This window comes from Petaurus breviceps, unplaced genomic scaffold (genome assembly GCF_028583685.1).
Source record: "Petaurus breviceps papuanus isolate PSGF00001 unplaced genomic scaffold, PetGlider_PUasm1.0 419, whole genome shotgun sequence".
In the NCBI taxonomy this organism is placed as follows: domain Eukaryota; kingdom Metazoa; phylum Chordata; class Mammalia; order Diprotodontia; family Petauridae; genus Petaurus; species Petaurus breviceps.
The window spans coordinates 12,035,090-12,048,070 of record NW_027186324.1 but is presented as its reverse complement, the minus strand read 5'-3'; the positions used below and the strand labels follow the sequence as shown (position 1 = coordinate 12,048,070).

Sequence of the window (12,981 nt, the reverse complement as noted above, 5' to 3'; positions counted from 1 at the left end):
GGAAGGTTTTCCAAGGATAAGTACCTTGTCACAACAATATGCACTGATGAATTAAGTATTGCAGATGATATTAATTATTTAATATATAATAATAATTAAATATTATTAAATATAGAAGATCCAACTTCCATAAACAAATATTAATGGATATATTATTACTAAAGAGAAAAGGTTCAACTTCTACAAACAAACACTCATCAAGTGTCATGTAAAAAATACTGAGCTATATAAATTCTAGTTATCTAGTAGTAATTAGATTATGGAAATAGAGTGGTACTAGATTGTGAAGGGCCTTGAATGCCAAGCTAAGGAGGCTAAATTCTGTTCCATGGGCAGTAGGAAATCAAGTGAAGGGAGCACCATCAGACTCATGCTCCTGTCTGCACATAAATAAGGTATCTTTTCGCTACATAGAGGATGGGTTAGAAAGCCAAGCTTGAAGTCTAGTATATATATATATATATGGAGGATAGCTTATTATATTGAAATATCTGTGGCAGATGATAATGAAGGTCTGTACCAAAATGGCAGCAGGAGGAATGGAAAGAAGGGGACTGTGAAGTTATAACTGACAGAGATTGATAACTGAATGTGAGGTGTGAAGGAGAGTAAACATTTTTTAAATGACACCAAGATTTCTAACCTGGTTGATCAGGGGAATGGAAGTACCAGTGGTAAAAACAGAAGCCAGAAGGAAGAGTGAGTTTGGGGAAGATGGGAGGAGGGGTGCCATCTCTCACGAAATAGACACTTAATCATGTTTGTTGAATTAAGCTGAATTAATCATCACTCCTCTGCTGGAAGACCTTAAATTGTTTTTTATCGACTATTAAATAAGGTTAAAACTCCTTGACTTGACATTCAAATCTTTTCATTGTTTCTACTTTTTTTTTATACCATGCTCCCCAACTTTACTCCAGCCAAACTGCACCATTTGCTATCCCCCCTATACAGTCCATGCTGCCCAACTTTTGGTTTATGCTCTTTCTTATATTTGAAATACCCACTATATCACATCTCCATCTTTTAAAAAATGTACCTGGTTAGTTATGTCCTACACAGGAATTCCTGTTCAGATGTCCTCTACCCCACTACTATTCTGACAAAACACTGTGCTGCCCCTACAAACTCGGTCATTTACCAGTTTGTTTTATAGCTCTTTGTGTATCTTCCAACTAGATGTAGAGTTCCATGATCTTATTTGCCCAGGGTCTAGCACGAACTATGTATACGTGAGGTTCACTTGCTGAGGTTAATGTTGAAAGGAAAGGGCTGAGAACAGAACTTTGTGGAACAGCATGGGATCACAGATGTAGAACTTAAAATGTCCTCAGAGATCATCTACTCCAACCTCTTCTTTTTACTGAGGAGTAAACTGAGTCAGAGATTAAGTGAGGCCCATTGTCACATAAGCATTATGAGGCTAGGAAAAGGAAGAGAAGCCAACGAATCAGAGAAGTGCTTTGGAAGGACTCTTGAAGATGACAGAGTGAGCAGAAGCAGAACAGAGTGTTGCTCTCACAATGACTTCAGCAAGGATGGAAAAAAATAGCATCAGACCAAGTAAAGATCAAAAATATAAGGAAAAAATATATATTAGGGACATTTTTCCAGCCCAGGTCCACACAAAGACACAGCAAAACATTTCACGCGCAGGGCAGGGGTCCAGAAATAAAAGGCAAGCCCCACAACCCCCACTTGGAAGTGTTAAGGAGAAAAGCAAATTGAATCTGGGACTGGATCTGGCCAAGGTTGACTGATGTCAAACCAGGGTTTCACCCTAAACAGCAACAATCAGATTACACCCTGGATCAGACCACCTTGACAAGTTAGTGCTTGAAAAATGCAGCACCCCACGTAACGGGAATGGGAATTGGAAGATCTTCCGTGCCCCTTAGTAGGTTGAATATAATCCCATGGAGCCTGTGGTGGGAGGAGTTTGCTGAATGGGTAGAGCAGGAAAGGGTGGAGCAGAAAGTGAGTCAGAGCAGTTAGATCGGAGGGAGACAGAGGACACAGGGAAGTAGATGGCTAGGATTGTGAGTGTTGTAAGGGGAAGGCTTTGGAATGGTATTGCTCCCTGTGGTGATAAGGTGTATTAACTTCTTTGTTGCTGTGATGGATTTGGTTTTCTGGTGTTGGAATTCAGCTTTCTGGTGTCTGAATAAATGTTTTGATTCAGTATCTGTTCTATTTTGTGATTCAGAACTACACCAGCATATTCACAGTTGCCATCAGTGCTGTGAGTATTGCTTTGCCTATTCGCCCCATTACCCAGCACCTACATGATACAAATCAATACCAAACAAGACCCTATCATTCCTTCCAGAAGTACACAGAATCTGGTCCCAACACAAAATCTCAACTCATGAAGTAAGGATGGAAAATGAGTAAACACATAAAAACAGCAACAATAAAGAAATAATATGAAGCTAGGAACCCCCGAAACATGACCTCAGAAGAAGAGAAAGTAAAACTCTTGAGTGAACTATTTCCATTTTTATCTTGGAATACCTCACACCTAAGACATTAAATATCTACACAGAGTAGATATTAAATAAATGCTTATTAAATTGATTAAGCTAGCACTATTTTTTGTCACTGACAACTGGGAAGATCAGGAAAGGTTTCACGTACTGGGTGTCAAGTGAGCTGCATTTTACAGGAAACCAGGCACAGGTAAGGAGAGAGTGCATGCTGGACCGGGGGAAGCAGCTTATTCAGTCACATAAATGAGAGCTGTCAGATATGGGGAACCACTAGTTGGCTAGTTTGACTAGAATGGAGAAAGTTAAAAAGGGAATAAATATGAAAGAAGAAAAGAAAGGGATATGACAACCATATTAAGAGGGCTTTAAATACTAGGCTGAGGATTTTGCATCTCATCCTAAAGACAATAGAGAACCACTGATTTTGTAGTAGGGCAGCAATATGGTCAAATTTATGCTAAGAAATTTTAATATGGCACCTGTGTGAAAGAAAGATTAGACAGCAGAGAAAGTAGGAGTAGGGAGACCAATTAGAATATATTGTAATATTTCGGGCAAAAAATAATAGGTGTCAAAATTTAAATGGTGGCTGATACACAGAAAAAGACAGATATGAAAGATGTTGTGGAGATAGGAACAGCAAGATTTAGTAATTGGTTGGATATAGGAAGAGGGGTCAACAAACAAGGAAGAGTCAAGTAAGACAATCTATACAAAACCAAAATTAAACAAGGATTGAACATGTTTTATGTGCCTAGCACTGTGCTAGTAAGAAAACAAAAGCATTATTTCTGCTTTTCTGTGGGTTAACTCTCCCCTAAATCCTCATTTATTGAGGAAGCCAGTTTTGAAAAATGATTTTGTTTTCTGACCATCTTTTTGGTACAACTAAGATAATAGAGGCTTAAAATAAGCTCTGAGTTCTAGGACCAAGTCTGCTACCAACTATGTAACACTGGCTAAGTCACTTTAATTCTTTGAACTTTAGTTTTCTCATTTTTTAAAAAAGAGCTTTAATATAGATAATCCATTCAATTCTACCATTCCATGGTTCTGTGAACTCCAAGAAGGACTATCCTCCTCCTAAATCATCCACTTACTTCACTCCTTGATTGATTCTGAGGTAGTTACAGGAAAATTTGGTTTAATGTTTACTATTAGAATTGCCCATTATTTAGTGAGATTCAGCCTGGATCTAAATTATTTAGCCATCTGTAAAGAACATTAAAGGGAGTTCTTTGATAATACACCTCAGTTTAAAATGAAAATTTTTTCTGAACTATATTCCATTCTTCTCTAGTGCTTGGCATACAGTATGTGGTACATAGTAGGAGCTTAATAAATATGTGTTTATTGAATGATTTTTTTTTTTAGAAGATGGGTGGTGAGTGAACATTTGCAAAGGAAGAAGGTAAAAGAACTAGGTAAAAAAAAATACCAACCTGCATTTGATCTTGTTCATCCGCATACTCAATGGACTCAAAGATGTTCAGAGCCTGGCGCCTCCTTAATTCTAACCTCGCCTTGTAACAACGGTACCAGTTCTGAATGAGCACAGCTGCCTTCATTGCTACAAAAACAACAAAGACCCAGCAAGAGAGTCAGTACATCATGACAATAGAAGCAGATGCTATGGAGGGAATAAAAAGATGATTTCATCGAGAATTCTAAAATAATGAGAACAAAATTTTCAATTATATTGTATGTCTTCTTTTTTGTATTTCTTGAAAACGTTGTCAATTCCCAATTGTCTGGAGGATCATTGTCTCGTGTGTAGATTACCCACCCAGACCTCCTGCCCTCTTCATTTCTGTTATTCACCCACTTTTTATTCAGTCATCCCATTGCTTGTAAGTACCAATGCCAGCACTAAGAAGAAAGATAAGGGTAAAACTTCCATTTTGTTGTTTATCAGCAGGTATTACAGAAATTTGAAATAACGGGGTATAAAAACAATTAATTTTATCTGTTCATACATGTTGTCATGGAAAATTTGAGAAATAGCTCTCATAAAATCATTTTAGAATAATTTTTGTAATGGCTCTTTCCAGTTCCCAAGGGTACTATTTAGTGTATCAGTGTTACAGTGCACCAAATGGTACCCTAGTGGCCTGAGAGAGTTAGCATACCTCCAAGCATTTCATTTAGGGCTAGAAAGGCATGGGATTTCCATCATTTCATTAAAACTTTCCGAAGTCCCTATGAGATAAACATAAGGTCTGAATCGTTGTTTCTCTTATAACTACAACATCAAGTAACTGAGTAACACATAGCAAATGATTAGCAGGAAACTGGAACACAAGTGTTCAGTTCTCCGCTCATTCTATTAATATTGTCTGCTCTTATTTTGGAGAGCTATTCTATGTGACTGTCTATAGTCTATAGGCTCATAGTGTCTGTAAAATATGTACTGGGTTTGCTGTTACTTCTACTCAAGTAGAAGCTTGATGACCACTTGTTGAGGGGGATTTCTGCTCAGGTATGGTTTGAACAGCATGGTCTCTGAAGATTCCAATCGATGATCCTATGATTTCATTTCAGTTCAGTTCAATTCAATAAGCAAGTTCTTTGTTACCATAGAAAGACTCATTGGATACTAGCACATAAGTCCACTATAGACGGACTGAATCTTTCTTGAAAGAGCTCTTGCTTTACCTAAATTCTCATTATGCAAATTTGACTTTACATAAAGAATTTTGGAAGAAATCCATATTCCAAAACCACCCATGCTAACTTTTCTGTATAGTACATTGCTTGCTTGCTCTCTCTCCCCCTCTCTCTCCACTCCAACTTCTGCTTCTTTCTCTGCAACACACATCACCATCACCACCCCAAATTTTTTTGAAACCGTCCACGTGAAAGCAGAACAGTCACAGCTGCCAGATAGGCACTTGACAAGAGACCTTTGCCGTGCTCCACCCACCCACCCAGGTGTCCACTTGAAGTATCTACCTTCCGTCTGAGTTCAGATACCTTTGATCTGTCTTCCACCCCATGTGTCACCTTTCCTTTCCTCTCTTGTGTCTGTCAGGCCCCAGTGTATGTGACCCCCTCCTTTCTCCCATTGGTTCAGGAAGACCCCCACATGGCTAGTCCCATGTACTGCTCTCATTTCTCTGTAACTGATCCCCATGTGTTGAACCAGCCCACCCCCTCCTTCCCGCCTCCCTCCATTCCCCACACCAGTGAGCAAACTGACATGGCATAAAAATCTCTTTACAAAATGGTCCACTTACATAAAGTGAGTGTGTGTGTGTGTGTGTGTCTGTACACGCCCGTGCACTTGTTGAGAGAATTTTTTCTATGTTATATATAGAAATTCTCTCAGCAAGTGGTCATTGAACTTTCACTTTAGTGAAAGTGACAGCAAATCTACTACAACCCAAGGCAACCATTTCCAATTGGGTTATATCTGATTATTAAGAAGTTTTCTCATTCTTTCAAAATGAATCTGCCTCTCTGCAACTTTCACTTATATTTTTTCTAATTCTACCCTAAAAAGCATTCTACATGATAGTCCTTAAAATACTTGAATTCAGATCTCATGTCCCCACTAAATCTCCTCCAGAGTAGGTAACAATTCTCAGTTTTTTCAACTAATACTGATTTCATACATTCTCCAGTCTTCTCTCCACCTTAAAGTCTCTTCTGGACGCAGCTGCCATTCCAACATCCTTCCTAAAACATGGCTTTCATAATTAAATGCAATGTCTAAGAAGGGCATCTCTCTTGTTACGCACTCAATGTCCCTCCTAGTGAGATGTAAGTCAACATCAGCCTTTTGGGCTGGTATGGAGTATTGTTGTTTAGTATTGAGTATATGATCCCCTAGAACTGTTTACCCACACCTCCTCCCCCTACCTATTGTAAAGCAGACTTTTTGAATCCAAATCTGGTGGCCTTTATATTTATCTCCATTAAATTTCATCTTGCTACAGTAGGGTAATCTTTCTAGCCCACCAAGATGCTTTTGGATCTTGGCTCAGTCGTGCAACTGTAGTCTGAGCTACCCCTCACCTCTTTGCACCATCCAAGTTATTGACAAAAATATTAAAGGCACGGGGCCTTCGACAAATCTTTGGGATGCTCCACTAGAAGCCTGCTTCCAAGTTAATCAATCCAACAAATCCCCAACCCTATTGGAATTGCTCTCTTAAAAATCACCAACTATCTTGAAATGGACAAACCTGATGGACACTTCTCCTTTCTTTTTTATTCTGCATGAAACAAATATCCCCAGAAGAACAAAGTAGGACAGAAAAAGATGACTACGTGTGAAATTTCAAACTTCTACTATGTGTGGAATGTTTTAAAATAGATACAGATACACACACAATAAATTCAGCTCTGCTCTTTTAGTTGTTTGGTCATTTCAGTCATTGCCAACTCTTCATGACCCCTGTTGGGGTTTTCTTGGCAAAGATACTGGAGCAGTTTGCCTTTTCCTTCTGTAATTCTCTTTTCAGGTGAAGAAATGGAGGCAAACAGGACTAAAGTGACTTGCCTAAGGTCACCCAACTAGTGAGTGTCTGAGGCAAGATTTAAAATCACAAAGGTAAGTGTTCCTGACTCGTACCACTTCAGGGCTATTCTGCTTGTCTATGCCTCCTTCTGATCTCCCTTCTGTTCTCTTTTGTTCATTTTCTTTTAAATATTTTAAAAATTGATTTATTTTTATTTATTTATTATTTAAATATTAAGAATTTAAATAAATTACTTTCTCCTTTTCTTCTCTTTTTTTGGTAATATTACTATTGACTCCTTTTACCCTTTCCTGTTTCCCAAAAGTAAAAAAAATTTTAAAAACAGGGCCTTTATAACAAATAGTCATAGTGAAGCAAAACAAATCCACAAATGTCTTCTTCCCAGAAATGTGTCAAGAGTGGAATAACTTAAGGGGAATCTAGGTGGTGTAGTGAATAGACCATCAACCCTGGAGTCAGGAGGACCTGAGTTCAAATCTCGCCTCAAACACTTAACACTTACTAGTTGTGTGACCTTGGGCAAGTCACTTAACCCCAACTGCCCTGCCTTCTCCCCCACAAAAATAAAGAGTGGAGTAACTTATTTCATCGATACTGTGGAGTCATGGTTGATCATTGCACTTAGCAGTTTTTAAGTCTTTAAAAATTGTTTTTCTTTACAAAATTGTGCTGTTCTGGTTTACAAACTTTACAAAGTTGTTCTTCTCACTTCACTCTGTATCCATTCATACAGGTCTTTCCAGGTTTCTCTAAAAACATCCATTTCAACATTACTTACAATTTGATAATGTTCCGTTACATTTATAAAGCATAATTTGTTGAGTCATTTCCCATTTCATAGGACTTCTTCTATTTCTAGTTCTTTGTGCTACAACAAAGAATTGCTATATTTTTGACATTTAAAAAATTGTCTTTCCCTCTTCCTTTGATCTCTTTGTATTTCCTTAGTAAAAGGACTTTGAACCCTTGGGCTCTGAGTGATCCATTGTATCTGATGAAGAGCAACGACATAGACATGAAGCATGACCGAGGCCAGTTAGATACAATGGGTCATCTAGCCACATGATTCATCACTCAGGAAAGCACAGACCCCAGAGAGAAAGTTCCAGAACTAAAGGAGTGAAGCCCAAAGGGCATAGTCTCTGGAGGTCCAGTGGTCTAGAGAATTCTGCTGCAGGAGATGGAAAGAAGAGAGCTATAATCTTTCTACAAGATATCATTTTAATGGTGTTTAGTAATATTTTTATATCCAAAGGCTTAATTTCAGAATGGTCCAATATTTGAAAGGTATTAGATTTTCTAATTCTAACAAAAAAAAATGTGTGATTAGGTCAGCTAGGGGGCAATAGATCCCCAGGCCTAGAGTGAAGAAAATCCATCTTCCTGAGTTTAATTCTGGCCTCAGACACTTACTAGCTGTGTAACACTGGGTGAGTGAGAGAGGTGAAAACTTCTCAGATTATACCCTAAAATCTAGTCAGGTTTCTTGTAGGAATGAGCCTGAGTCCTCTTTACCAGAAATCACATGATTTATAAGGACTCAAAACTCAGAGCAGCAGGGAGTCAAACCCCCTCCTCGGTGCCACCTCATCACAAGATATGCCAAATAAGGACAAAACTGCTTTCCTGGTTTTACATTGGACACCTACATGTTTCTGTGTTCTTTGTCTCCAAGGTAGATTCCTGGCTTAGATTGTGAGCCCGCTCCCCACAAATGGGAGTAAAGGCCACTTGGGGGAGGCTGGGGGTTTCCATAGTAAGGGTATATAACCGTGTGCTTGCTTTCTGCCTCCCTCTCTTGCCTGATGCCTGATCAGAGCAGGGATGCCCTTTCTCACGAGATCATGATAAAGCTCCTTGTTTTCACCTTGAGAAATCTCATTTTGTTTAAGTTAGTGATCTCTGACCCACACTCTGGGCAAAACACTTAACCCTATTTGTCTCAGTTTCCTCATCTGTAAAATGAGTTGGAAAAGGAAAAGCATTCCAGTATCTTTGCCAAGAAAACCCCAAATGGGGTCACCACTGCCTTGCATTCTACCCTCCCCCCCAAAAAAAGAAAGAAAATGCAGCCTCCCAATGTATACTTTTCCACATATTAAATCTGAGTCAGACACAACTGAAACAATTGAAAAAAAAAATGTGATTACCTAAGTCATCAATTCACTTCCAACAGTTAGAAAATAGCTTAGACATTAGGAAGTATACCTAAGACAGAAGCACTTTATTTCTAAACATGGGAACTCCACAAAGTTGTATCTTTTGCCTTCCTTTCTTCCCCTTAGTGTTTTTGGTGCCCTGTGGCACCAGCTATTGTCCCTATGGGGATGGTTGCCAAAATTTCATTTCCAGACTTTTTCCCTTTCATGAACTCCAGATCTGAATTTTTAACACTCACTAATCATTTCCAACTTGAATATCTCATAAAACCTCAAACATATCTAAAACAACTTATCTTTCCTAAAATAAACATAACCCTGCACCTCCTCCAGACTTCTGAATTTCTGCTAATGATGCCACCCTTCTCATAGTCACTGAGGTTTCAAGCCTCTTCAAACTTCACTGCCAATACAACATTAAGCCCTATCAATTCTACCCTTGCAAAAGCTCACAAATCATTTCAAAAAATTTCTACCCTCAGGCACATGCCCCCTGTTAAAATTGTAGTTCAGGGTGCGGTGAGGTGGCGCAGTGAGTAAAGAGCCGGCCCCAGAGTCAGGAGGACCCAAGTTCGGTTCCGGCCTCAGACACTTAACACCCACGCACACACACAAAAAAACCTAGCCGTGTAACCTTGGGCAAGTTACTTAACCCCAATTGCCCTCCAATGCCCATTACCCCTTGTTGACTTACTGCAATTTCCTCCCAATGGGTTTAACTGCCTTGAGTATCTCCTACATCTAGTTAATTCTACACACTTTGGTCAAAGTAATCTGTTTCATTTATTTTGGTATCTATTTCTTCTCCTCTCTTGTCCCTTATCTTTCCTTGCCCTTTTAAGTAAGGAATTCAAAATCTTTCTTCCTTTCAATCTCTTATTTTTGTATCTTTCTCTTACTGTGTCCTTTTGTTAAAAAAAAATTCCATCACTTTGTTCTTTTCATTATTTTTCTTCCTTTCTAGTCTATTCTAAAATTTTTCTTCTGATTCATGTGCCAGGCCCTTACTGGCTCTTTTTTCATTCTCTCCATTCCTCATGAAGCAAAGCTCTCTCCTCCATACAATTTCTGTGTTACTGCCTTTGTAGATCTTGTCCCGTGCTTTTTTGTGCTCTGCCTTACTATTTGATATATCATTTGAAGAAAGAAGTAATGTTAGATTGAAGCTCTGACTGGCAGGAGTTACCCAGTTTCCCAGATTCTCTGGCCTGTGCCCTTCCCCTTGTGTGGCCATTCTCCATTATCAAGGTCATGCCATCCTGCCCTTGCCTCTATGCTTCCCCCACTAGTCAATCATTCTGCATGCTGGCTGCCCCTAGAAACTCATGTATCTCCTCTAGGAAAGAACACTACCCAAGGAGGTACAGGAGTCTCTTAGAAAAGGCAAACTGGGGCACCTATGAGGACAGTGAATAAAGCACCCACTCTGGAGTCAGGAGGACCTGAGTTCAAATCCAGCCTCAGACACTTAACACTTAACACTTAACTAGCCATGTGACAAGTCACTTAATCCCAATTGCCTTGCCTTCTACCCTCCAAAAAAATAAGGGTAGCCTCCCAATGTACACTTTTCCCCATATTAAACCCGTCACAAAGTCCCCATCCATCTCCTTTATAGTGAGACAACCTCTCCCCGCCCTGCTCCAGTTCCATAGGGTCACTCAGATCCCTTTATTCCCTCCACATCATTCTCTTGCTGACAGACAAGGGGAATCACTATCCCTTCTTCCCACTGCTCAATCATGTTTTCAGTAAGGAAGCATTACCCATTTTCCTCTGTTTGCTACCTCCTCTCTCCCCAATTATATAACCTCTTTCTCTGCTGTTCCCTCCCACAAAAAAGCAATGGGAAAACTTCTGTGCCTGACTCTTGTGTTTTGAACCAGCCATCACCCTCCTTCCTGCCTCCCTCCATTCCCCACACCTGTGAAGAGTCACAGGATTTTAATCCATGGTTGCTTTTTCAGTCATGTCCCACTCTTTGTGGGAGTTTGGAGTTTTCTTGGCAAAGATACTGGAGTGGTTTCCATTCCCTTCTCTAGCTCATTTACAGAGGAGGAAATTGAGGCAAATAGAGTTAAGTGACTAGTCCAGGGTCACACAGCTAGTAAGTGTCTGAGGCAGGATTTGAATTCATAAGAACATGGATCTTCCTGACTTCAGGCCTGGCACTCTATCTACTGTGCCACATAACTGATTTTCTCCACATGAAGACAATTCTTCTGAATAGTTATCCCTTCCACACTATAGGGATTAGAGGGGTTAGTGAATCTAGAAAATTCAAATTTTTTGGCCCTGTCTTCATACTGAAGAAGTCTGGTTTTTTTTCTTTGTTTATGGGGTGTTCATAGTACCTTACTGTAAAATTTGGGTAAAGTATTTGGTCATAGGCTCTGTGTCCTCTGCTGGCCTTTGCATATCATCTGCAACTTTCACCAAACTCCCAAAAATTCCCATTTAATTTCTTATGGCAACCTGTGATATATCAAAATCACAATGGGGGAAGTCATGATGTGGAAGGGATAACTGTATTCAACCTGAACGTCTCTAATTGGTGTATTAGCCTCAGAAACATTTTCAGGAAGCAAAAGGAACTCTTTAGCTTAATAATTCTAATTGCAGAATCACAGAATTTTAGAGGTAAAAGGGACTTTGGAAGACATTTGGTCTAAAGTCTAACACGTACCCAAAAGTAATTCACATCATAACATACCCAACAAGTGATTATCCAGCCTCTTCCTCTCAAAGACCTCCAATGAGGGAGAACTTGGCAGCTCCTGATGTGGCCCATTTCACTGCAAGTCATCTATCTGTTAGAAAGCATTTTTTCCTGGCATCAAGTCTAAATTTCCACATGCTGCTCCTGGTTCTGCCCTCTGGGGCAAACAAAACAAGCCAGATCTTGCTTCCACATTGCCCTGAGAATTTAAGTAAGCATAACTATCCTTTCCTCCCCATGGATTCTCTTATTCAGGCTAACTATCCACAGTGCCTTCAGTCATCCTCATAAACCATGAACTCAAGGTCTTTGGCATTCCCTGTTGCCCTCCTCTGTATTCTCACCAGCTTGTCCATGCCCTTCTTAAATTATGACACCCAGAACTAAATATAATACCAGATCAGAGTACTAAGGGATATCATCTCTTTATTCTTAAAAGCTACACCTTTTTTGATGCAGCACAAAATCACATTACTTTTTTTTTTTAACTGGCTGATTCAAAAAGAGCTTACAGTCCACTAAAACCCCTAGAGTTTTTGCAAACTGTTGTCAATGGGCATGCAGGATATACCTGGTACATTGTAATAATAGTAATGGGAATTTGAAGATCTTCCCTGTCCATTAATAAGCCTAAGGGAATTTAAAGACCTTCCCTGCTTTGAAGATATACCCTGCCTCCCAACAGGTTGAATGTAGTCACATGGAGCCTGTGGTGGGAAGAGTTTGCTGAAGGGTGGAGCACAGCCCACAGGCAGCTGAGAGCGAGAGCAGCTGGATTGAAGGGAGGAGAGGATGCATCTCAGGGGGACAGGCTTGTGAGTAAATTTTGGTTTGTGGGAAGGATGCTGTGGCTCTCTGTGCTGTTGCAGCTTATTAACTTCTTTGCTAATATGATGGATTCAGCTTACTGGTTTTGAAATTTGGTTTTCTGGTGTCTGAATAAATGTTTTACTTCTGTCTTCTATATGAAGAGTCTGTTATATTTTGTGATCAAGCATTTTACTGGTATATTTATAGTGACCAATGGCACTGTATGTGGTGCTACACACATGCTTTACACCCTCCCACATTGCTATCTAACCACTCTTCCTTCATCCTACACTTGTGAATATTTTTTGAACCCAGGTATA

At 39.6% G+C, this 12,981-nt stretch overlaps 1 protein-coding gene across 3 annotated transcripts in view; it reads right to left on the bottom strand.

Annotated features, from left to right (window-relative positions):
• The window catches only part of PPEF1 (protein phosphatase with EF-hand domain 1), a 171,365-nt gene that overhangs the window by 123,396 nt on the left and 34,988 nt on the right, over positions 1 to 12,981 (bottom strand). For all 3 annotated transcript variants that reach the window (XM_069100717.1, XM_069100716.1, XM_069100718.1), the window contains one exon: positions 3,932 to 4,059. In XM_069100717.1, coding sequence (XP_068956818.1) covers positions 3,932 to 4,059 — 128 coding nt within the window. The remainder of the gene's footprint in view (positions 1 to 3,931; positions 4,060 to 12,981) is intronic.